At 48.3% G+C, this 25,143-nt stretch overlaps 1 protein-coding gene across 1 annotated transcript in view; it reads left to right on the top strand.

Annotated features, from left to right (window-relative positions):
- The window catches only part of eif2d (eukaryotic translation initiation factor 2D), a 41,295-nt gene extending 20,061 nt beyond the window's left edge, over positions 1-21,234 (top strand). The window contains exons 7-15 of the mRNA XM_033042952.1: positions 331-448; positions 2,670-2,715; positions 8,214-8,317; positions 9,466-9,618; positions 12,271-12,360; positions 16,008-16,103; positions 17,726-17,846; positions 20,097-20,271; positions 20,702-21,234. Coding sequence (XP_032898843.1) covers positions 331-448; positions 2,670-2,715; positions 8,214-8,317; positions 9,466-9,618; positions 12,271-12,360; positions 16,008-16,103; positions 17,726-17,846; positions 20,097-20,271; positions 20,702-20,775 — 977 coding nt within the window. The 3' untranslated portion in view covers positions 20,776-21,234. The remainder of the gene's footprint in view (positions 1-330; positions 449-2,669; positions 2,716-8,213; positions 8,318-9,465; positions 9,619-12,270; positions 12,361-16,007; positions 16,104-17,725; positions 17,847-20,096; positions 20,272-20,701) is intronic.
- The last annotated feature ends 3,909 nt before the right edge of the window (positions 21,235-25,143 follow it).

Raw genomic sequence — 25,143 nt, 5'->3', positions numbered from 1 at the left:
GATCTATTCCTCTCATGGCAGCTTATGGGCTGGGGAGATTGCAACCTTAAAAGTATCCACTGACTTGGCCTCCACAGCCGTCTGTGGCAAACAATTAGCTCACCAGTGTATTCCTGGAGCGAAAATAGCTGTCCCATTTACGCGACGCGGCCTGTATGGCCGTGAGTAGTCGCCCAAAGAGTCGCACCTTGTTCTGGTCGCCGCTGGATTTTCAACATGTTGAACGTTTTCGGCGACCTGCTGCGACTGTGACAGGTGCCGGCAAGTCGCCGAGAAAATGGCGCAAGTGGGGACAGACCCTTCATTTAACATCCCATCCTGTTGTTACAGCACAGATGGACGAGCTGCTTCACCAGTGTTTCCTGCATGCGCTGAAGTGTAAAGTGAAGAAAGCAGACCTGCCGCTGCTCACTAGCACCTTTCTGAAGATCTACATGTACCCATGTTGGTGAGTGTGCCGTTCACTGCCCCCTGCAGCAACTTGACACTCATTCCTCCACACAATGCAACCTGTTAGAAGATTGAGGGGGGATCTTATAGAAACTTACAACATTCTTAAGGGGTTGGACAGGCAGGAAGATTGTTCCCGATGTTGGGGAAGTCCAGAACAAGGGGTCACTTGTACTCGCTAGAATTTAGAAGATTGAGGGGAGATCTTATAGAAACGTACAGAATTCTTAAGGGGTTGGACAGGCTAGATACAGGTAGATTGTTCCCGATGTTGAGGAAGTCCAGAACAAGGGGTCACAGTTTAAGGATAAAGGGGAAATCTTTTAGGACTAAGATGAGAAAAACATTTTTCACACAGAGACTGGTGAATCTGTGGAATTCTCTGCCACAGAACGTAGTTGAGGCCAGTTCATTGGCTATATTTAAGAGGGAGTTAGATGTGGCTAAGGGGATCAGGGGGTATGGAGAGAAGGCAGGTACAGGATACTGAGTTGGATGATCAGCCATGATCATATTGAATGGCGGTGCAGGCTCGAAGGGCCGAATGGCCTACTCCTGCACCTATTTTCTATGTTGTTCTAAGTGCAGGTGTCAAGCACGGCGTTTAACAGCCGAGCTATAAGCTGCCATCTTCTTCTTCTTCTTCTTCTTGCATAGGGCGTGCACAGCCTAAAGTTGTGGGTCAACTTGTTCTATTTGATCTATTTGTTTGTGCACGTCAAGTTGATTGCATTAGTCGAAACAGGGCAGACCAAGTGAAGGTTGCCATCTCCCCAGCCCATAAGCTGCTATGAGAGGCTATAGATCAGGTAAACGCGCCGAGTTTTTTGCCCAGAGTCGGGCAATCGAGAACCAGAGGACATGGGTATTAGCTGAGGGGGGGAAGATTTAAAAGGAACCCAAGTGGTCACTTTTTTTAAGAACCCAAAGCGTGAGCTGTGTGGAACAAGTTGCTGGAGGTGGTTGAGGCAGAGATATCGCAACGTTTAAGAAACATTTAGACAGGTGCATGGATAAGATAGATTTAGAGTGATACGGGCCAAACACAGGCAGGTGGGACTAGTGTAGATGGGGCATGTTGGGCAGTGTGGGCAAGTTGGGCCAAAGGGGCCTGTTTCCACGCTGTATCACTCTATGACCCTACCACGTTAGAATTTAAATGTTGACATAAGAAACAAAGAACTGCAGATGCTGGGATCTTGAACAAAACACAAAGTGTTTGAGGAAAGGACACAAAGTGATGGAGTAATGTTTAAGAAGGAACCGCAATATATACAGTGTATGTAGACAGACTGAACAGTTTCCCCCATCGCCCACCCCTTCTCTCCTCTCCCTATCCACTGCCGTTGTAATAAATCCAGCAGCTGCCGTTTATAGAGCGGTCTCCGGGTGGAATGACAACACCTGTGCATCTAGCCACCTCGTGGAAGTGTAACATGTCCGTCCCATCTTCACAGGTTATAAGAGATGGCCAGATATTTTCACCAACCTTTTTAAAACATTGGATGATCGTCCCAGGGCAGCACAGCGGCGCGGCGGGTGGAACCACTGCTTCTCAGCGCCAGACACCCTCACGGTGCTGTCTGTGTGGAGTTTGCACGTTCTCCCTTTGACCACCTGCGTCTCTTCCAGGTGCACTGGTTTCCTCCCCACTTCCCAAAGACGTGCGGGTTTGCAGGTTAATCGTCCCCTCTGTAAATTGCCCCCTAGTGTGTAGGGAGTGGATGAGATAGTGGGATAGTATAGAACTAGTGTGTGAACGGGTGATCGATCGGTGGTCAGCGTGGACCCACTGGGCTGAAGGGCCTGTTCCCACGTTGTATCTCTAAACTAAACTAAAATCCCAAATTACATAGAAGATAGAGAAGTACAGCACAGGAACAGGCCCTTCGGCCCGCAATGTCTGTGTTGAATACCATGCCAAGTTAAACTGTTCTCTGTTTGCATGTAATCCCTCCATTCCCTGTATATCCATCTAAATAAGCCTCATAAACGCCACTATGGCACCTGCCTCCACCGCCATCTCTGGTCCCCATCACCCTCTGTGTAAAAAAAACTTGCCCCGCACATCACCTTTAAACTTTGTCCCTCTCACCTTGAACGCTTGCTCTCTGGTGTTTAACATTTCCACCCTGGGGGGGGGGGAAGGTTCTGACTGTCTACTAATTGTAAGTCAACGTTGATTCATTGTACGATTGTTCTGGTTCCTCCTCGCACAGCCCTGAAGGCAGAAGCGTCGACATCAAGAAGTCAAGCTACAAGAAGGTAGGTCAAGGGTGTTTTATCCCAGGTAGAACAGTGACATTCTTACTTGAATGCTCTATGATCTTTTGCTGGGATCTGTGGAGGAGCTGAAGTCCAGCAGGACTGTTCCACCACTGTACCTATTCCTCTTCATTACGATATTTCACTTTTTTTGTTTTCCTTCAATTGGTACATTGTCAAAGTCATTCTAGACTAATTTTTGGACATCCGAGATGTCCGCTCTCCTCGATGAACTTGTTCCCCGTACCCTTGCTGTTGCCTCACCCACATGTCCTCTGTGTCCCACTGTACTGACCAGGGAACGGCTCCACGCTGATACTATTTCTTGTCCAAAACCCCAAGCCTTGCCCATCATGATCAATAGACAATAGGTGCAGGAGTAGGCCATTCAGCCCTTCGAGTCCACGCCGACCATTGATCACCCGTTCACATTGAAACATATAAAGGCAGGAAACATGTTCCCGATGTTGGGGGAGTCCAGAACCAGGGGCCACACAGTTTAAGAATAAGGAGTAAGCCATTTAGAACGGAGAAGAGGAAACACTTTTTCTCACAGAGAGTTGTGAGTCTGTGGAATTCTCTGCCTCAGAGGGCGGTGGAGGCAGGTTCTCTGGATACTTTCAAGAGAGAGCTAGATAGGGCTCTTAAAGATAGTGGAGTCAGGGGGTATGGGGAGAAGGCAGGTACAGGTTACTGATTGGGGATGATCAGCCATGATCACATTGAATGGCGGTGCTGGCTCGAAGGTCGGTCAGGATCGAAGGGCCAAATGGCCTACTCCTGCACCTATTGTCTATTGCCACACCAGTTCTGTTATCCCACTTTCTCATCCTCTCCCTCGGGGCAATTTACAGCGGGAAAATAACCTACAAACCCGTAGGAAACCCACGCGCTCACAGGGAGAACATGCAAACTCCACACAGACAGCACCCGAGGTCGGGAGTGAACCCGGGACTCTGTGAGGCAGCAACTCCACCAGCTGCACCACCGTGCCACACTGTTAAGAGTATTATTTTTCCTAAAGTCTCATCCTTCTGTTTTCCGTCGTGGATCCTTCACTTTACTTGGCATTCATTGACATTTTCCAGGATCACGGATTTGTTTTCATTTCTGTAAGCTTGGCACAAAAGTGACCCAAATAGACACAAAATGCTGGAGTAACTCAGCGGGACAGGCAGCCTCTCCAGAGAGAAGGAATGGGTGACATTTGGGTCTAAAGAAGGGTCTCGACCCCGAAACGTCACCCATTCCTTCTCTCCAGAGATGCTGCCTCTCCCGCTGAGTTACTCCAGCATTTTGTGTCTGTCTTCGACTTAAACCAGCAACTGCAGTTCTTTCCACACAAAAGTAAACTATGTATCTGTGTCATATGTGTTTCATATGAAGAAAAACTAGAAAGACTGGATAGGCTCGGCTTGTACTCACTAGAATTTAGAAGATTGAGGGGAGATCTTATAGAAAATTCTTAAGGGGTTGGACAGGCTAGATGCAGGTAGATTGTTCCCGATGTTGGGGAAGTCCAGAACTAGGGGTCACAGTTTAAGGATAAAGGGGAAATCTTTTAGGACTGAGATGAGAAAAACATTTTTCACACAGAGAGTGGTGAATCTCTGGAACTCTCTACCACAGAATGTAGTTGAGGCCAGTTCATTGGCTATATTTAAGAGGGAGTTAGATGTGGCCCTTGTGGCTAAAGGGATCAGAGGGTATGGAGAGAAAGCAGGTACAGGATACTGAGTTGGATGATCAGCCATGATCATATTGAATGGCGGTGCAGGCTCGAAGGACCGAATGGCCTACTCCTGCACCTATATTCTATGTTTCTACAATGTGAACCATCCTGCTTTAAAGTTACCTCTTCAACTAGGTAGACAAAAGTGCTGGAGAATCTCAGCGGGTGCAGCAGCATCTATGGAGCGAAGGAAATAGGCAACGTTTCGGGACGAAACCCTTCTGGAAATAGGCAACGTTTCGGGACGAAGCCCTTCTGGAAATAGGCAACGTTTCGGGACGAAACCCTTCTGGAAATAGGCAACGTTTCGGGACGAAACCCTTCTGGAAATAGGCAACGTTTCGGGACGAAACCCTTCTGGAAATAGGCAACGTTTCGGGACGAAACCGTTCTGGAAATAGGCAACGTTTCGGGACGAAACCATTCTGGAAATAGGCAACGTTTCGGGACGAAACCATTCTGGAAATAGGCAACGTTTCGGGACGAAACCCTTCTGGAAATAGGCAACGTTTCGGGACGAAACCCTTTCTGGAAATAGGCAACGTTTCGGGACGAAACCCTTCTGGAAATAGGCAACGTTTCGGGATGAAACCCTTCTGGAAATAGGCAACGTTTCGGGCCGAAACCCTTCTGGGTTTCGGCCCGAAACGTTGCCTATTTCCTTCGCTCCATAGATGCTGCTGCACCCGCTGAGTTTCTCCAGCACTTTTGTCTACCTTCGATTTTCCAGCATCTGCAGTTCCTTCTTAAACACCTCTTCAACTAAACCAACTGGCCTCTTGCCTGATATATTCTCCAGTTGCTTCATGTAACTACGGCAACCGTTATTGCTACGTCAGAAGCGCTATAAATACATGTTGCTATCTCCCAAAAGGAATTCTTGTGATGTCAATAAATGTTTGTCAGCTCTCAGAACGTGAGCCAAAGAACACTTCAGCGCGCTTGCTGTCCGTTTGTTATTCACCCAAGTTTGGAAACAACTTCACAAGTTGCTGGCAGCGGCTGCCTGGAGATCTGTGATCTTGTAGCGCAGAGTCAGGCTGACTTGGCCCCAGTTATAACGCAGTTCTGGTCTAGAGGTGGAAGCAGACATCAAGAATAATGTCCATTGTTAATGTAATCATACAGCTGTGAAACACTGTGTGCTGATGGCCTCTATTATACTGGAGCTGCCCTCACCGATTAGCATAGAAACATAGACAATAGGTGCAGGAGGAGGCCATTCGGCCCTTCGAGTCAGCACCGCCATTCATTGTGATCATGGCTGATCGTCCCCTATCAATAACCCGTGCCTGCCTTCTCCCCATATCCCTTGACTCCACTAGCCCCCTAGAGCTCTATCTAACTCTCTCTTAAATCCATCCAGTGACTTGGCCTCCACTGCCCTCTGTGGCAGGGAATTCCACAAATTCACAACTCTCTGGGTGAAAAAGTTAATTTGCACCTCAGTCTTAAATGACCTCCTCTTTATTTTAAGACTGTGGCCCCTGTTTCTGGACTCGCCCAACATTGGGAACATTTTTCCTGCATCTAGCTTGTCCAGTCCTTTTATAATTGTATATGTTTCTATAAGATCACCTCTCATCCTTCTAAACTCCAGTGAATACAAGCCTAGTCTGTTCAATCTTTCCTCATATGACTGTCCCGCCATCCCAGGGATCAATCTCGTGAACCTACGCTGCACTGCCTCAATCACAAGGATGTCCTTCTTCAAATTAGGAGACCAAAACTGTACACAATACTCCAGGTGTGGTCTCACCAGAGCCCTATACAACTGCAGAAGAACTGCAGTCCACGATTAGTGCAGGTGTCGGGGGTTACGGGGAGAAGGCAGGAGAATGGGGTTAGGAGAGGGAGATAGATCAGCCATGATCGAATGGCGGAGTAGACTTGATGGGTCGGATGGCCTAATTCTGCTCCTATTACTTATGACCTTCTGAGGACTCAGGGCTATGGTTGGCCTGAACCCTGTACATTTTGAGTTATTGGTTGTTTAATAGGCCAGCACAGAAACAGGCCCTTCGGCCCACAATGTCTGTGCCAAACACGAAGCCATCTCCAACTCTTAAGGGGCTGTCCCACTGTACGAGTTCACCCACGAGCTCTCCCGAGTTTGATTTAAAAAAATCAAACTCGTGGTAAGTACGTAGCGGGTACGTCGGAGCCCGGGACGTCTCTTAGCGGCCCGTAATGCTAACGGCAGGTACTCGGGAAACGCGGTAAGCACGGGAAGACTCGTGAAGTTTTTTCAACATGTTGAAAAATGTCCACGAGAGCCCCGAGTACCGACGAGCGGCCATTACCGTAATTCTCCGATTTCGAATCAGGGCAAACTCGGGAGAACTCTTGAATTACCTCGTACAGTGGGACAGGCCCTTTATCTGCCTGCACAAAACGAAGCTGAAGAAGGGTTCCGACACAAAACACAAACCTATTATCACCTTATGATCTATTATTTTTCTCCAGAGAAGCTGCCTAACTTGCTGAGTTGCTTTGTCACTCTATCTACTAGTGGTTCCACTTTCGGGGAGTTATGGACATGGACTCCGAGATCCCAAGGGATCTCGGAGTCCATGTCCATAACTCCCCGAAAGTGGAACCACTATAATGATAATAATAATGTATTTTACTTATGGGCGCCTTCCAGGACTCTCAAGGACACCTTACAGTCAAAACAAGGAAGCCACAAACATACAAATGAAATGAAACAAAAACAAGAAGTAGTAGGGACAGCAATAATACATAATTTGAAGAGAGAGCAGTGGGAGCTAGTCGTGCCAGCGTTCACTCTCACTTCCGGCGGCCATCTTGGTAACCGAACAATCAAAAATACATTTTAACAACAATGCCATTGAGGGTCACGCCATTGATTGGATACTTTCCCCCTGCATTCGGCCTCCCAAAGCGCACCACCTCGAGAAGGCACGGTGGCGCAGCGGTAGAGTTGCTGCCTTACAGGGCCAAAGACCCAGGATCGATCCCGACTACAGATGCTGTCCGTACGGAGTTTGCACGGTTCTCCCGTGACCATGTGGGTTTTCTCCAGGTGCTCCAGTTTCCTCCCACACTCCAAAGACGTGCAGGTTTGTCGGTCAGTTAGCTTTGGCAAAGGTTGTAAATTGTCCCTAATGTGCAGGATAGTGTCAGTGTGCGGGGATCGTTGGTCGGCACGGACACGGGGGGCCGAAGGGTCTGTTTCTGCACTGTATCTCTAAACTAAACTAAACTTCTCACTTGCCTGGATGAAACCACCCGCCACTTCTCCCCCCAGTTCTTTAAGGGCCTGTCCCGATTCCATGCGTTTGGCGCCACCAAACGGAAGCGGAGTTCACGTGAAGTTCGCGCTAAGTACGCGCGTGACGTCATTTGCATCATACTTACCAATCAGCTGGGCAGGCGGCGGGTCAACTGAATTTGGGCGTCACACAGCATCAGGCGGTGACATCATCACGTAACGCCACGCGCTAGGCGTACGCTGTCAAGACGCTGCGTACCACCGCAATGCGCCTGCGTGCCGACAGGCCGTTGGCGTGCGAAGATTTCGGACACTGTCAGATTTTCGGAGTCCCGCGCGATGTCGGGACCAGCCCCGCACAACTCCGCGCTTCTAAGTGGGACCGGCCCCGCGCGGCCATACGGTGCCCGTACGCCTCAAGCGACCACGTTTGGTCGCGCCAATCGCATGCAAGTGGGACAGGCCCTTTAGCTGATCTAAATCACGCTGTATACTTTGACAAATGATTACGTTGTGGAATCTCGCCCTCAGCTCTCCAGGTTTCTCCAGGCCATGCAGCACAAGCAGATCATCCAGATGAGGGAATTCTCCAAAGGAGTGGAAAGCATCGCAGTTGTGAACTGGCACCACACAGAGTACGTACGCAGAGCCGAACCCCCCCCCCCCCCCCCCCCCCCCGGTCACCATAACCCCACCTGTACCCGTACACGGGAGGCTGCTCTTAAACTTTCATTGTGCTGCTCACCTCAGCAAATATCCTGAACATCTCTCTCACATACAATGGGAATGGTTTAGGAGTAACTCAGCGGGTCAGGCAGCATCTGTGGAGAACATGGATAGGTGACGTTTCACAGAGTGCTGGAGTAACTCAGCGGGTCAGGCAGCATCTGTGGAGAACATGGATAGGTGACGTTTCACAGAGTGCTGGAGTAACTCAGCGGGTCAGGCAGCATCTGTGGAGAACATGGATAGGTGACGTTTCACAGAGTGCTGGAGAAACTCAGCGGGTGCAGCAGCATCTATGGAGCTAAGGAAATAGGCAACTTTTCGGGCCGAAACCCAAAAGGGTTTCGGCCCGAAACGTTGCCTATTTCCAGAAGGGTTTCGGCCCAAAACGTTGCCTATTTCCTTAGCTCCATAGATGCTGCTGCACCATAACTCAGCGGGTCAGGCAGCATCTGTGAAGAACATGGATAGGTGACGTTTCACAGAGTGCTGGAGTAACTCAGCGGGTCAGGCAGCATCTGTGGAGAACGTGGATAGGTGACGTTTCAGATTGGGATCTTCAGTGTCTGAAGAAAGGTCCCGACCTGAAACGTCACTGATCCCGCTGAGTTGCTCCAACACTTTATATCCCTCTTCAGTCCCAATATGTGTTAGGTTTAGGATTATTATTGTCGTATGTACCGAGGTTCAGTGAAAAGCTTTGTATTGCCTGCTATCTAAACAGATACTAGACATAAATACAATCAAGTCAAACTCCAGTCCAATAGGTAGAACTAAGGGGAAGATACAGAGTGTAGAATATAGTTCTCAGCATCGTAGCGCATCAGTTCCACAGACAAAGTCCAATGTCCACAATGGGGTAGAGGTGAATCGGACAGCACCATAGCTTATGGAAGGGCCGTTCAGAAGCCTGATAGCAGAGGGGACGAAGCTGTTCCTGAGTCTGGTGGTGCGCGCTTTCAAGCTTCTGTACCTTCTGCCGGACTATTTGGAATAGTTGTGAAGTTGACTTGCCTCCAGATCGTGTAGAAATGTACTTTTATCTTTCCGCTCACAGACTGAGGTCCTTCACGGTTCCTGAGGAGGCCCCAGGTGATGAGATGCCGCAGGCTGAGAGTGAGACCGAGGTGGTCTACCAGCCTCCGGAGATCTGCTCCTTCTACAGCATTCCCAGTAGATTGGTTCCCTTGTTTCAGCATGCGGGACTCAAGTAAGTTTGTTTCAAGCTTCATCCTGTACAGAACATCTCTTGTCTGTCGGAACAGAGGATTGTAGAACTCAATGCGCGGGGCTGAGAGGGAGCGTGACTTCGGAGGCCACTTTCTCACTTGGAGGTCAAGATGGTATCCCCAATAAGCTGCCAGAGCGAGCTGTAGAGCCGGAGGCAATTATGACTTTTGATTGAATTCTGACCATCGATCGCCCTCGTTATATGTTATCCCACTTTCACATCCACTCCCTACACACCAGGGACAGTTCACCCACAAACCCGCGCGTCTTTGGGATGTGGGAGGAAACCCACGCTGTTACAGGGAGAACGTGCAAACTCCACACGGGCAGCACTCGAGGTCAGGATTGGACCTGATTCTCTGGCGCTGTGAGGCAGCAGCCCCACCCGCTGCACCACTGGGACTCTTAGAAGACATTTTGTATGGAAATAGACAACAGACAATAGGTGCAGGAGTAGACCCTTCGAGCCAGCACCGCCATTCAATGTGATCATGGCTGATCATCCCCAATCAGTACCCCGTTCCTGCCTTCTCCCCATATCCCCTGACTCCGCTATTTTTAAGAGCCCTATCTAGCTCTCTCTTGAAAGCATCCAGAGAACCTGCCCCCACCGCCCTCTGAGGAAGAGAATTCCACAGACTCACCACTCTCTGTGAGGAAAAAGTGTTTCCTCGTCTCCGTTCTAAATGGCTTACTCCTTATTCTTAAACTGTGGCCCCTGGTTCTGGACTCCCCCAACAAGAAGGGTTTAGTGGGCAATGGGCGAAATGGGACTAGCCCAGCATGCCGACTTGGTTAGCATGGGCAAGATGGGCGGAAGGGTCTGTTTCCATGCTGCACATTTGCTCAGTCATGTAAGACAAGTGAATCAGCGACTACCTGTGTCTATCCTGGGTGTAAAGCAGCATCTGCACTTCCTTCCGACCTGACCTCCCGGTGGCTCAGCACTTCAACTCCCCCTCCCATTCCTTATCTGACCTCTCTGTCCTGGGTCTCCTCCATTGCCAGAGCGAGCAACACCGGAAATTGGAGGAACAGCACCTCATATTCCGCCTGGGGAGTCTGCATCCTGGGGGCTTGAACATTGAATTCTCCCAATTTTGTTAGCCCTTGCTGTCTCCTCCCCTTCTCAGCTCTCTCTCAGCCCTCGGGCTCCTCCTCCTCCTTTTTCCTTTCTTCTCCCCGCCCCCCCAGCCCCATCAGTCTGAAGAAGGGTTTCGGCCCGAAACGTTGCCCATTTCCTTCACTCCATAGATGCTGCTGCACCCGCTGAGTTTCTCCAGCATTTTTGTCTACCTCCCGACACACTTGCTTCACCGGCACGTCCCCCTTGTTGGGTCAATGATCCTGTAGCAATGAATCTACAGTCTGGCTGGGTTGTTGACGGTTACACAATGAACGTCCCGAGACACATTGATGGCGTAATTGAGCGGCCAGGCGTTGAGAGGGTGCGGCTGCTGGCTGGTTGCAGCTGACTGCTGATGGCCACAGGTCAGTAGCAACATTCATGCTCTGATCAACGACACGGTCACAGCCCAGGCACTGCCGTGAAAAGCAAGTGGTTTTTGGTTTACAACTTTGGGCTTTGCACAATCGCCTATTATCATTTGGATGTGGGTGAACAAAAGTGCTGGAGAAACTCAGCGGGTGCAGCAGCATCTATGGAGCGAAGGAAATAGGCAACGTTTCGGCCCGAAACGTTGCCTATTTCCAGGATTGGACCCACTTCCCCCTCTCTTCCCTAACCAGCCACTGCCTCCTTCAGAACTAAAGGACACTCTTTTAGGAAGGAGATGAGGAGAAATTTCTGTGGAATTCTTTGCCACAGATGGCTGTGGAAGCCAAGTCAGTGGATATATTTAAGGCAGAGATAGATACTTGATTAGTACGGGTGTCCAGGGTTATGGGGAGAAGGCAGGAGAATGGGGTTAGGAGGGTAAGATAGATCAGCCATGATTGAATGGCGTAGTAGACTTGATGGGCCGAATGGCCTCATTCTGCTCCTATCATCTACATCCCTCCCCTGCCTTCACTTCTCTCCTTATCTGACATCCTTTGGTCTCTTTTATACCTCTAGCCTTTGTCCACCTAACTGCCAATCAACTCCCACCTCTCCCATGTCCACCTATCACTTAAGATAGACACAGAGTGCTGGAGTAACTCAGCGGGTCAGGCAGCATCTGTGGAGAACATGGATAGGTGATGTTTCGGGTCGAGACCTTTTCCTTTTCTCCACAGATGCTGCCTGACCCGTTGAGTTACTCCAGCACTTTTGGTCTTTCGTCAGTGTAAACCAGCATCTGCATTTCCGTCTTACCACCTATCACTTGCCAGGCTTTGTCCAGTTCCCACCTCTCTTCGGGCTTTCGTCCCCCTCCTATAATCAATATAAAGAAGGATCCTGACCTGAAATGCCGCCCACCCTGCCCCTCCCCAGATGCTGCCTGACCCACTGAGTTTATATTTAATGCAATTTGTTTTTAACAAACTTCAAGGGCCTGATGGCAAATGTATGTTTGCTGCAGATGTTTCTGCCGTTTTGTGAACACATTCCTTGCTAACATTAGAGGGGTCAAGATTGCAGCATTCCCACCTCCTCCGCTGGTAAATATATCTTATTTTTCTTTTGTAGAAAAGATGCCGAACTCTCCAGTGTCGATGTTAAAAATATCGTCACAGATTACGTCAAATCCAATGAGCTGATAGATGACTGCAATAAAAAGTAAGTGACAAGTTTGGAACGTTCATCAAAAAACAGATCCAGCTTTAGATACGTCTGTGGAATCTGTCATAGAAACATAGAAAACAGGTGCAGGAGTAGAGGCCATTCGGCCCTTCGAGCCTGCACCGCCATTCAATATGATCATGGCTGATCATCCAACTCAGTATCCTGTACCTGCCTTCTCTCCGTACCCCCTGATCCCTTTAGCCACAAGGGCCACATCTAACTCCCTCTTAAATATAGCCAATGAACTGGCCTCAACTACCTTCTGTGGCAGAGAATTCCAGAGATTCACCACTCTCTGTGTCAGTTAGGACAGCCGCAGGGAGCGTTATTGATCCGTGTTTGAGGAAAGTAACAACCAACATACCCAAGGTAGACACAAATGCTGGAGAAACTCAGCGGGTGCAGCAGCATCTATGGAGCGAAGCCCTGTACAGATGCTCCAGATGTTGCCAGAGGTCAGGCAGCTGGATCTTGAGCAGCTGATGAAAGACGGTCACGTCGGCAGTCAGGGCGCTGATGCTGTTGGCAAAGTAACTGTCTGGAAGCACGTGGTCAAGGAGATAGAGGAGGACCTGGAGGGGGGGGACAAGGCATGGGACCCAGGATGTAAACGGCAAGAGAACAGAATGTGAACACACAACACAGAATACGGAACAGGACACGGACAGGGGAAAGGAGAAGGTAGACACAAGTGCTGGGGAATCTCAGCGGGTGCAGCAGCATCTATGGAGCGAGGGAAATAGGCAACGTTTCGGGCCGAAACCTTTCTGGAAATAGGCAACGTTTCGGGACGAAACCCTTCTGGAAATAGGCAACGTTTCGGGCCGAAACCCTTCTGGGTTTCGGCCCGAAACGTTGCCTATTTCCTTCGCTCCATAGATGCTGCTGCACCCGCTGAGTCTCCAGCACTTTTGTCTACCTTTGATTTTCCAGCATCTGCAGTTCCTTCTTAAACAGCCAACATACCCACTTGGTCTGTGATCCAGATAACACTCGACTAGTTAAGTTGTTGTGTTTAATACTTCCAGTTAGTTATATTAAACTTCCTGTTTGTATACCTGTCACGGTGGTGGCGCAGCGGTAGAGTTGTTGCCTCACAGCGCTTACAGCGCCGGAGACCCGGGTTCGATCCCGACTACGGGTGCTGTCTGTACGGAGTTTGTACGTTCTCCCCGTGACCTGCGTGGATTTTCTCAAAGATCTTCAGCTTCCTCCCACACTCCAAAGACGTGCAGGTTTGTAGGTTAATTGGCTTGGTATAAGTGTAAATTGTCCCTAGTGTGTGTAGGATAGTATTAGTAGCAATGTTACAAAATTTTGAGATTTTAAAAATCAAGTCTGTAATTTATCCCATCAGATAAAGCATAAAAATAAGTTTAATTTGACACCTAATTCACTTTCATATCTCAAGTATTTAAAAAGTTATGGCCATTTTCATACTGGGAAATGAGCATCTTGTTCCCTATTGATTTTCTATGGACATAACAAAAAAGCTGTGATCGTGAACAGTCAAAAGCCCATAACTTTCTTAAAAATTAAGAGAACTGAATGAAATTTTCAGTTATCATAGATTGAAGCATTCTGAAACAAATATAAAATAATCTTACTTGGATGACCTGAAATTAAAGCATATAATTAGTTAGTTACCTAATTGTAGCTAATTTCAGACTTCAATTACTAGATCTAAACATCTATCCATTTCTTAATAAATGATTAACATTTTTAAATAGCCTAAATGTCCAAATAATATTCACAAATAATTCACAATAAAACATGATTTTTAAATCTCATTTACATTAATTTATAGGCCAAATGGAAGGAATTTAGTGTTTAATTGCTGTAAATAAATGCCCATTTAAATCAGCTTTCCAGTGGGTCCCTGTGGAACGCGCTGGTTTAGAACGTTCACATTGCGGTAGATTTGTGCCTCAAATGCCGAGAAAAATACTGCGCGATATAATGGGCCCAAATTGAGCTACTCGCAATATTAAACTTTGTATAAAGGGATCTTTAGAAGCCCTTTTTAATGTAAAAATATACAACCTAACTTCTGCTATTTGCTTTATGAGACCCTGCGGTTGCTGGCGGTCGCGGGTTTAGAGATTGATTTTTAAACTACTATAACTATTATTCAAGGCCTTTAAACCTAATAATAGCTTTTGCGACGGGGTCTTCCAGCGATTTTTCGTTAATAATTAACTAGGCTGAACATTTTCGATTGGAACAGCTTAGAGAAAATCGCGTTTTAAACCCGCCCCCTCTAAACGGCGCCAAAATCGCGCACACCCTCAGCAGCAGATCTTCAACGACGCTTCAGGTAGGCTTTGCAACATACCTAGTATTAGTGTGCGGGGAATGCTGGTCGGTGGGTCGAAGGGCCTGTTTCCACGCTGTATCTCTGAACTATCTCTCAAACATTGTGTTGAGCACTTGGGAAGATTTGAATCAACTAGTTTGAACAATGGGTCAAAGATGTCCGTCCATTTAAACAGCCAATTTCTTCAGTTCCTAGGCAGTGGTGGTGCAGTTTCTGATTTTTCTATCATCCTAGGTCCATTCGAGGGACTTTGAGAAATGTTCATCATTTGGTCCATCTGACCTAGAAAGTGTAACATTGCCCAAGAAAACCTGATTAGTTTATTGTCACATGTACAGAGGTACAGTGAAAAGCTTTTTTGTTGCGTGTGATACAGTCAGTGGAAATACTACACATGATACAGGGTACAGATACCGGATATAGTCATAATGTCCGATCAAGGATAGTCCGAGGGTCTCCACTGAGGTAGATGGGAGGTCAGGACCGCTCTCTAGTTGGTGAGAGGATGGTTGAGTTGACTGATAACAGCCGGGAAGAAACTGTCCCTGAATCTGGAGGTGTGCGTTCGTTTTCACACTTCTGTACCTCTTGCCTGATGGGAGAGGGGAGAAGAGGGAGTGACTGGGGGTGAGACTGGTCCTTGATGATGCTGCTGGCCTTGCCGAGGCAGAGTGAGGTGTAGATGGAGTCGATGGATGGGAGGTTGGTTTGTGTAACGGTCTGGGCTGAGTCCACAGATTACCCACATGTAATACTCAGACCAGGAGCAGTAGATGTTGTTATGACAATAGACAATAGGCGCAGGAGTAGGCCATTCGGCCATTCGAGCCATTACTGCTCTCAGCCCTGAATTGATGGATATCCACATCGTGTTGCACAAATCTGGATTAAACTGGACTAAATCTGGATGTTGGGGAAGTCCAGAACAAGGGGTCACAGTTTAAGGATAAGGGGGAAGTCTTTTAGGACCGAGATGAGGAAAACATTTTTCACACAGAGAGTGGTGAGTCTGTGGAATTCTCTGCCACAGAAGGTATTTGAGGCCACAGTTCATTGGCTATATTTAAGAGGGAGTTAGATGTGGCTAAAGGGATCAGGGGGTATGGAGAGAAGGCAGGTACAGGATACTGAGTTGGATGATCAGCCATGATCATATTGAATGGCGGTGCAGGCTCGAAGGGCCAAATGGCCTCTACTCCTGCACCTATTGTCTATGTTTCTAAACAGTTGTCTAATACATTTAGTAATGATGATACAAGTGCAAGATTAGTTTCATTGTTGTTACTGTATTTGGGTGATAACTGTGCTTCTGTTTGTCCTGCAGTTACGTAATTGTTAATCCCACCCTGTGTGACTGTGTATTGGAAACATCGGAGTATCACATCGTGTCCAAACTCAAATGGGATGACCTCTTTACCAGGTGAGTCATTACAACTCTGCAGTAAAGCTGTAACGATGCTATATCATTCACCGAGTTAACGTAACAATAAGATTCACATCAACTGCCATTTCTATATCTTTAATGTACAAAAACATTCCAGAGTGCCCCAACCAAAGTGTAATCAGAGTAAGGTCTTCACTGTTGATTAGTGTTGAGAGGAATGGCAAACATATTGATGGGAACGACACAGGGAACTGCAGGCGTTGGAACCGGCAGCAAACGCAGAGTGCTGGAGTAACTCAGCGGGTCAGGCAGCATCTGTGTAGAACATGGATAGGTGATGTTTCACAGAGTGCTGGAGTAACTCAGCGGGTGCAGCAGCATCTATGGAGCTAAGGAAATAGGCAACGTTTCGGGCCGAAACCCAGAAGGGTTTCGGCCCGAAACGTTGCCTATTTCCAGAAGGGTTTCGGCCCGAAACGTTGCCTATTTCCTTAGCTCCATAGATGCTGCTGCACCATAACTCAGTGGGTCAGGCAGCATCTGTGGCGAACATGGATAGGTGACGTTTCACAGAGTGCTGGAGTAACTCAGCGGGTCAGGCAGCATCTGTGGAGAACATGGACGTTTCGAGGCGGGACCTGGAGAATCTGATTGGGTCTGAAGATGGGTCCTGACCTGAAACATCACCTGTCCATTTTCTCCAGATGCTGCCTGACCCTTTGGACTTTACAGGGTTTATAGATACAGCGCGGAAACAGGCCCTTCGTCCCACTGAGTCCGTGCCGACCAGCAATCACCTCGTACACTAACACTATCCCACACGCTAGGGACAGTTTAGAATTTTACCAAAGCCAATTAACCTACAATCCTGCACGTCTTTGGAATGTGGGAGGAAACCGGAGGAGACGCACGCGGTCACGGGGAGAACGTGCAAACTCCGTACAGACAGCACCCGTAGTCAGGATGGAACCCGGGTCTCTGGCGCTGTGAGGCAGCAGCTCTACCCGCTGCATCGCCCCAAGCTGACGAACATGCTGAGTCACTCCAGCACTTTGTGTCGATCTTCCGTGTTTAAATAAATCTGTTCTCGTCATTCATTCATAAATCTCTCCAGCCATCGAGAGAGAGCAGGAAGGGACATAATATCATCTGCCTTTTTAAAATGCAGAGCGTGCAGGCTCACGGGAGCGAGGGGAGTTAATTACCCTCAAAGGAAAGGGTTTAATGAACAAAGAAACAGAAAAATAGGTGCAGGAGGAGGCCATTCGGCCCTTCGAGCCAGCACCGTTCATTGTGATTATGGCTGATCGTCCCCTATCAATAACCCGTGCCTGCCTTCTCCCCATATCCCTTGACTCCACTAGCCCCTAGAGCTCTATCTAACTCTCTCTTAAATCCATCCAGTGACTTGGCCTCCACTGCCCTCTGTGGCAGGGAATTCCACAAATTCACAACTCTCTGGGTGAAAAAGTTTTATCTCACCTCAGTCTTAAATGACCTCCCCTTTATTCTAAGACTGTGGCCCCTGGTTCTGGACTCGCCCAACATTGGGAACATTTTTCCTGCATCTAGCTTGTCCAGTCCTTTTAACATTTAATCAACTCCTTGCTGAATCTGATGTAATGCTGGAACGGATTAGAGCTGCTGGTGTTTTACAGATGCTTGCAGAGGCTGCAGAAATGTCACCAAGTGACGTTCCCAGGGCAGAGGCCATTCGTTCGGAAGGGGGACATCAAAGCAATTATCATTGATGTGGCCCAGCGTGCTTCCAACAAGAAGGTCAGTGACTGAGAGCCGCATCCCACAGCCCGTGCATTCACAATTAACGGCGGCACGCCAGGATTTGCTGCACTCTCATTTCAACAGCTCCTGTGCAGGAAGGAACTGCAGATGCTGGTTTAAATCGAAGATAGACACAAAGTGCTGGAGTAACTCAGCGGGACAGGCAGCATCTCTGGAGAGAAGGAATGGGTGACGTTTCGGGTCGAGACCCTTCTTCCAACATTTCAACAGCTTATATTAACTGGGGCAGAGGGTAGAGTTGCAGCCTCACAGCGCCAGAGACCCGGGCTTGATCCTGACTACGGGTGCTGTCTGTACGGAGTTTGAATGATGGCCGATTAGGAAAAGGGGAGATGCAGCGAGACCTGGGTGTCATGGTACACCAGTCATTGAAAGTAGGCATGCAGGTGCAGCAGGCAGTGAAGAAAGCGAATGGTATGTTAGCTTTCATAGCAAAAGGATTTGAGTATAGGAGCAGGGAGGTTCTACTGCAGTTGTACAGGGTCTTGGTGAGACCACACCTGGAGTATTGCGTACAGTTTTGGTCTCCAAATCTGAGGAAGGACATTATAGCCATAGAGGGAGTACAGAGAAGGTTCACCAGACTGATTCCTGGGATGTCAGGACTTTCATATGAAGAAAGACTGGATAGACTTGGCTTATACTCACTAGAATTTAGGAGATTGAGAGGGGATCTTATAGAAACGTACAAAATTCTTATGGGGTTGGACAGGCTAGATGCAGGAAGATTGTTCCCGATGTTGGGGAAGTCCAGGACAAGGGGTCACAGCTTAAGGATAAGGGGGAAATCCTTTAGGACCGAGATGAGAAGAAACTTTTTCACACAGAGAGTGGTGAATCTCTGGAACTCTCTGCCACAGAGGGTAGTTGAGGCCAGTTCATTGGCTATATTTAAGAGGGAGTTAGATGTGACCCTTGTGGCTAAAGGGATCAGGGGGTATGGAGAGAAGGCAGGTACGGGATACTGAGTTGGATGATCAGCCATGATCATATTGAATGGCGGTGCAGGCTCGAAGGGCCGAATGGCCTACTCCTGCACCTATTTTCTATGTTTCTATGTATCTATGAATGTTCTCATAATCTCATATGTGTTGGGAGCAGAATTAGGCCATTCGGCCCATCAAGTCTACTCCGCCATTCAATCATAGCTGATCTATCTCTCCCTCCTAACCCCATTCGCCTGCCTTCTCTCCATATCCCCTGACACCCGCACTAATCAAGAATCTATCTTTGCCTTCCAGATAGACACAAAAATATAGAATTCCATAGATTCACCACCCTCTGACTAAAGAAATTCCTCCTCATCTCCTTCTGAAAGGAACGTCCTTTAATTCTGAGGCTGTGCCCTCTGGTCCTAGACTCTCCCACTAGTGGAAACATCCTCTCCACATCCACTCTATCCGTGCCTCCGAGGCCCCCCCCATCCTTCGAAACTCCAGCGAGTACAGGCCCAGTGCCGACAAATGCCATGGCTGCATGTACAGGTTTGTACGTTCATTGGCTTGGTATAAATGTAACATTGTCCCTAGTGTGTGTAGGCTTGTGTTAATGTTAGCAGTTCCCCGGGTTTGGTCACGTTGTGAATTTCCCAGCCTATTTTGTTCTGCTTCCATGGATCCCACTGTGAATCTACCGACACCACTCTTTGATCATATCTCACCGTGTTTAAAATAAAACATTGTTTACAGAAACAAAACGGGGAGGAACTCAGCGGGTCAGGCAGGTCAGGCAGGTCAGGCAGGTCAGGCAGCATCTGTGGAGGGAGATGACGCTTTGGGTCGGGACCCTTCTTCAGACTGATTGTAGAAGGGAGCGAACGACACCTCACGCTGCCTCGGCAAGGCCAGCAGCATCATCAAGGACCAGTCTCACCCCAGCCACTCCCTCTTCTCCCCTCTCCCATCGGGCTAGAGGTACAGAAGTGTGAAAACAAACGCACACCTCCAGATTCAGGGACAGTTTCTTCCCGGCTGTTAGGCAACTGAACCGTCCTCTCACCAACTAGAGAGCGGTCCTGACCTCCCATCTACCTCATTGGTGACCCTCGGACTATCTTTGATCGGACTTGACTGGACTTTACCTTGCACTAAACGTTATTCCCTTTATCCTGTATCTGTACACTGTCCATGGCCCGATTGTAATCTTTCCACTGATGGATAGCACGCAACAGGGAGTTGGATAGGCTGTGGTTTGTGAAATGGAAATCTATTCTTTGCTTGTTGACAGGTAACTTTGATCAAAAACCTTGACGTGTACGGCATCGATGCTCAGAGGTTTGGAAACCTCCTCCAGCAGCGAGCTCAGGCCAGCGTGACTTACAACACGGCCCCTGGGACAAAGGACAAACTGGACCTGCAGATTCAAGGCAACCAGGTTCACCACATCGCCAAGATCCTCACAGGCAAGTACTTGCAGTTTAGTTTGTAACATAAACATAGAAGACAGGTGCAGGAGTAGGCCATTCGGCCCTTCATATGAGGAAAGATTGAAAAGACTGGGCTTGTATTCACTGGAGTTTAGAAGGATGAGGTGGGGGTCTTCTATAAACATATAAAATTATAAAAGGACTGGACAAGCTAGATGCAGGAAGATTGTTCCCGATGTTGGGGAAGTCCAGGACAAGGGGTCACAGTTTAAGGATAAGAGGGAAATCTTTTAGGACCTATTTTCTGTTTCCATGTTTCTATGATTGAATGGCGGTGTAAGACTTGATGGGCCGAATGGCCTAATTCTAGTCCTATCACGTATGAACTGTGTGGGCATGGTTCGCAGAGGGGTTTCTGCATAAATGTTGTATTGCAGCTAAGTATTGTTTTGTCATCTTGTTACAGAGGAATACAAGATCCTGTCGAATTATATTGAGGGCTTGGATAAAGCCCCAAAAGTTGGCAAGAAGAGGAGGTGACGTTGGATCATCCAACCGCAGTAACGGCCGTAAGCAGCTGCCGGCATCTGTGTCTCTTCAGTCCCGTACAAAACTCTTCAAATAGTGATAGATATCCAGCAGCCGGTGGAACATGGAGATGCTGCTCGTCACGCCCAGTTACTCCGGCTTTCTGTGCCTATCTTCGGTTAAGAACCCAGCTTGGTGTTTGCAGACTCGTCCACTGGAAGAAGCAGTCTGGAAAGCACCAGGATTCACCGACAGCTGCCCAAAACTGGCAGGGGATGGAGTGATTTGTGTTTGCTCCAGGCTGGGCAAGATAGTTGGTGACCTACTGCCCGCTGTGTCCAATATCCTTCAGGGGACGTCACTGCTGGAGAAAAACCCATTGTGCAAAGCTCTTGAGGTGAAGGGCACCGTTAACTTGGAATTGCAATAAAAACCACAGACACTTGAGCTTCTCTGGCAGCGTGTTTTAATTCATTGTTTTAATTCGCACACATCTGTGGGTGGCGCTGGGAATGTCTGCGTTCATTGGCCATTCCAGAGCAGCTGAAAGCAATGATCCTCCAGCGAGCAAGGTCGGCCACTCGACGAAAAAGACGTAGTACGGTCATGGGCAGATTCGTGGGTAATTTTCGGCCCCATTTCCGTAACTGGCTTCCGTCTCCGCACCAAAGATCCCACCGTAGCGGAGCAAAGATACTAGTGCGGAGACGGAAGCCGGTTACGGAAACATCCTCGCAAAAATCAAAGTCCTTTGGGAAAAATCTTCTCCTCATTTTCAGAATTATAATTTATGAACACAAACTGTTCCCCCGCAACGTTGATTACACTGCGGGTCGGGTCGGGTCGGGTCCGGTTACGGAAATGGATGGAAAAAAAGGCCCACGTTCCGCTCTGTTGCGTACTACACGTCAGAAGGGTTTCGGCCCGAAAATCGAAGGTAGACAAAAATGCTGGAGAAACTCAGCGGGTGCAGCAGCATCTATGGAGCGAAGGAAATAGGCAACGTTTCGGGACGAAACCCTTCCGGGTTTCGGCCCGAAACGTTACCTATTTCCAGAAGGGTTTCGGCCCGAAACGTTACCTATTTCCAGAAGGGTTTCGGCCCGAAACTTTGCCAATTTCCTTCGCTCCATAGATGCTGCTGCACCCGCTGAGTTTCTCCAGCACTTTTGTCTACCTTCGATTTTCCAGCATCTGCAGTTCCTTCTTAAACCCATTGCATTTAGCAGGAGTGGTCTATCTTGCTCCGCTATAGGATCTATGGCTGAAAGCAGGAAAATAGAAGGAGGGGTTCAAATACTTTAGAGATGCAGGTACAGCGTGGAGACAGTCCCTTCGGCCCATCGAGTCCATGCCGACCAGCACTGTCCTACACACTAGGGACAATTTTACAGCTTCATGAAACCTGCACGTCGGTCTTTGGAGTGTGGGAGGAAACCGGAGCATGCGGAGAGAACCCACGGGGAGAACGTGCAAACTCCGTACAGGCAGCACCCGTAGTCAGGATGGAACCCGGGTGTCTGGCGCTGTGAGGCAGCAGCTCTACCCGCTGCACAGATGCTGCCTGACTTCCATTCCCTATTCTTAATTCTGATTTCTAACATTCCCAGCATTTGGCTTTTGTATAATAAATGTTTGGGTTCTGTAGTTAGAAAACTATGGAGTTTGTTGAGCTATTTACAGAGACTGCATGAAGCAACAAGGCGGTTTGTGGGCATTCACAGCAAGTGAGGCATCTTTTTGTTCAATGAAACACAACTCACAACAAACACATTTCATGGCAAGACCTTATAATCCCACTGATGTCTCTGGACGTTGTTTTCAGTTTCCAAGACTGTTTTCAAGAGAGAGTTAGATTGAGCTCTTGGGGCTAATGGAATCGAGGGATATGGGGAGAAAGCAATGACTTTGGATGATCAGCCTTGATCAAATTGAATGGCGGTGCTGGGCCGAATGGCCTCATCCTGCACCTATTGTTTATGTTTCTAAAATTGAAGTATTTTATGGTCAATACACAGAAATCCACACTTCATGTATCAAATAATTTTATGCTGCATTGGTGACCAATGTAATAATGTAATCTAGACTGCTTGCTTTGATCATAACTTGAAATCCCGTTAAGCCCCTGTCCCACTTAGGCGATTTATTTCGGCGTCAACAGGCGACTAGGCTGTCGCCACATGGTTGCGGGGTGACGCCTGTACGGTCGTGAGTCGTCTCCTCAAGTCGCCTAAAGAGTCGTAACGTTTCTCTGGTTGCCGCTGGATTTTGAAATGTTCAAAACTTTTTGGCGACTGTGGGCTTGACGTAGCTTGTCGTGGGTGCTGTCGTAGGTTGTCGCTAGGATGATGCAGGTTGCCGGCAGGTGATGTTGGTTGTCGCCGGGTGAATTCCATTGGCGACTACCTACGTCAACCTATGTCAACCGGCGACAGGTATCGGTGACTGAATTTTCTTCAGTTGTCACCGACAGGGTTGTTGCTTGTGCTAGCTTGTCGCAGGTGGACGTTGGTTGTCGAAGGTTGTCGCCTGTGTGGTCGTAGGTTGTCGTAGGTGTGGTGGTAGGTGGATCGCAACGATTGTGTTGCCGGTTGTCGGTGGTTTGCCGTAGCTTGATGTCGACTAGGTGGGAGCTTGCCATAGACATTATTGTAGGGGGGGGGGTCCAGTCACCGGTTTTTCGGCGACCTGCTACATCTATGACAGTCGCCGGCAGTCGTTAAAAAACATTGCCTGAGTGGGACAGGCCCTTAATGCACAAAAATTGTACAATATTTTGTAATTGGGAAAGATTTCTAACAAGCATATTTTATTTTTTTTCTCGGACATGTTGCTCAGTTGAATTGTTCCTAAGCTAAAATTCTGCAAAGGGAAATCTATCTATCCTGATGAGGGAGGAATGTTTCAATAATCATTCATCTAGTCTCTCTCCTCTTCTGCCTTGGATATTAGTTGTTGCTTTTAACGGACGTGGTCGCGACCAAACATAGACTTGGCGACCATTTTGCCGAACACTATTTTAACTCTTCCCATTCCCATACTGACCTTTCTGTCCTGGGAAAGACACAGAGTGCTGGAGTAACTCAGCGGGTCAGGCAGCATCTGTGGAGAACATGGATAGGTGACGTTTCAAAGAGTGCTGGAGTAACTCAGCGGGTGCAGCAGCATCTATGGAGCTAAGGAAATAGGTAAAGTTTCGGGCCGAAACCCGGAAGGGTTTCGGCCCGAAACGTTGCCTATTTCCAGAAGGGTTTCGGCCCGAAACGTTGCCTATTTCCTTAACTCCATAGATGCTGCTGCACCATAACTCAGTGGGTCAGGCAGCATCTGTGGAGAACATGGATAGGTGACGTTTCACAGAGTGCTGGAGTAACTCAGCGGGTCAGGCAGCATCTGTGGAGAACATGGATAGGTGACGTTTCACAGAATGCTGGAGTAACTCAGCGGGTCAGGCAGCATCTGTGGAGAACATGACGTTTTGGGTCGGGGTCCCTCTTCATACTTTCTGTCCTGGGCCTCCTCCATTGTCTTGAGTGGGGTCACACACAAAATGGAGAAACAGCACCTCGTATTCCAGCGGTATGAACATTGAATTCTCCAACTTTAGATAACCAACCAAACCCCACACCCCTTCTCCTCTCTCCCCCCACCTGGGCTCGCACCCATTTCTCCCCTCGCCTTCCCCTTCCACCTACATTCCTTCCTCTGGCTTCACAATTTGTTCCTCTTCGAACTTTCTCTTGCGCCTTTTGCCTTTTCTTCTCTGGCCACCCTGTTACTTACATAGAAACATAGAAAATAGGTGCAGGAGGAGGCTATTCGGCCCTTCGAGCCAGCACCGCCATTCATTGTGATCATGGCTGATCGTCCCTTATCAATAACCCGTGCCTGCCTTCTCCCCATATCCCTTGACTCCACTAGCCCCTAGAGCTCTATCTAACTCTCTCCTAAATCCATCCAGTGACTTGGCCTCCACTGCCCTCTGTGGCAGGGAATTCCACAAATTCACATCTCTCTGGGTGAAAAAGTTTTTTCTCACCTCAGTCTTAAATGACCTCCCCTTTATTCTAAGAGCTTTGTCCAGCCCGTCCCCTCTGCCAACGTTTGCGCAAAACATGACGTCAAGACCAATTTAATCCACATCCATCCATTGGCTACATATCCATGTACATATTCTAACGTTTCTTTAAACGCCACTATCGTATCAGCCTCCACCACCACCACCAGTGTATTCCAGGCACCCATCACCCTCTGTGTAACAAAATAGCCCGCACATCTCCTTTAGACTTTGCCCCTCTCACCTTAAAGCCCCGCCATCTATATTTGGCGTTTCCATCCTGGGAAAATGGTTCTGCCGATCTACACTATCCACGCCTCTCA

The sequence above is a fragment of the Amblyraja radiata genome, chromosome 24 (genome assembly GCF_010909765.2).
Source record: "Amblyraja radiata isolate CabotCenter1 chromosome 24, sAmbRad1.1.pri, whole genome shotgun sequence".
Lineage (NCBI taxonomy): Eukaryota > Metazoa > Chordata > Chondrichthyes > Rajiformes > Rajidae > Amblyraja > Amblyraja radiata.
This window is presented reverse-complemented; position numbering and strand designations above follow the sequence as displayed.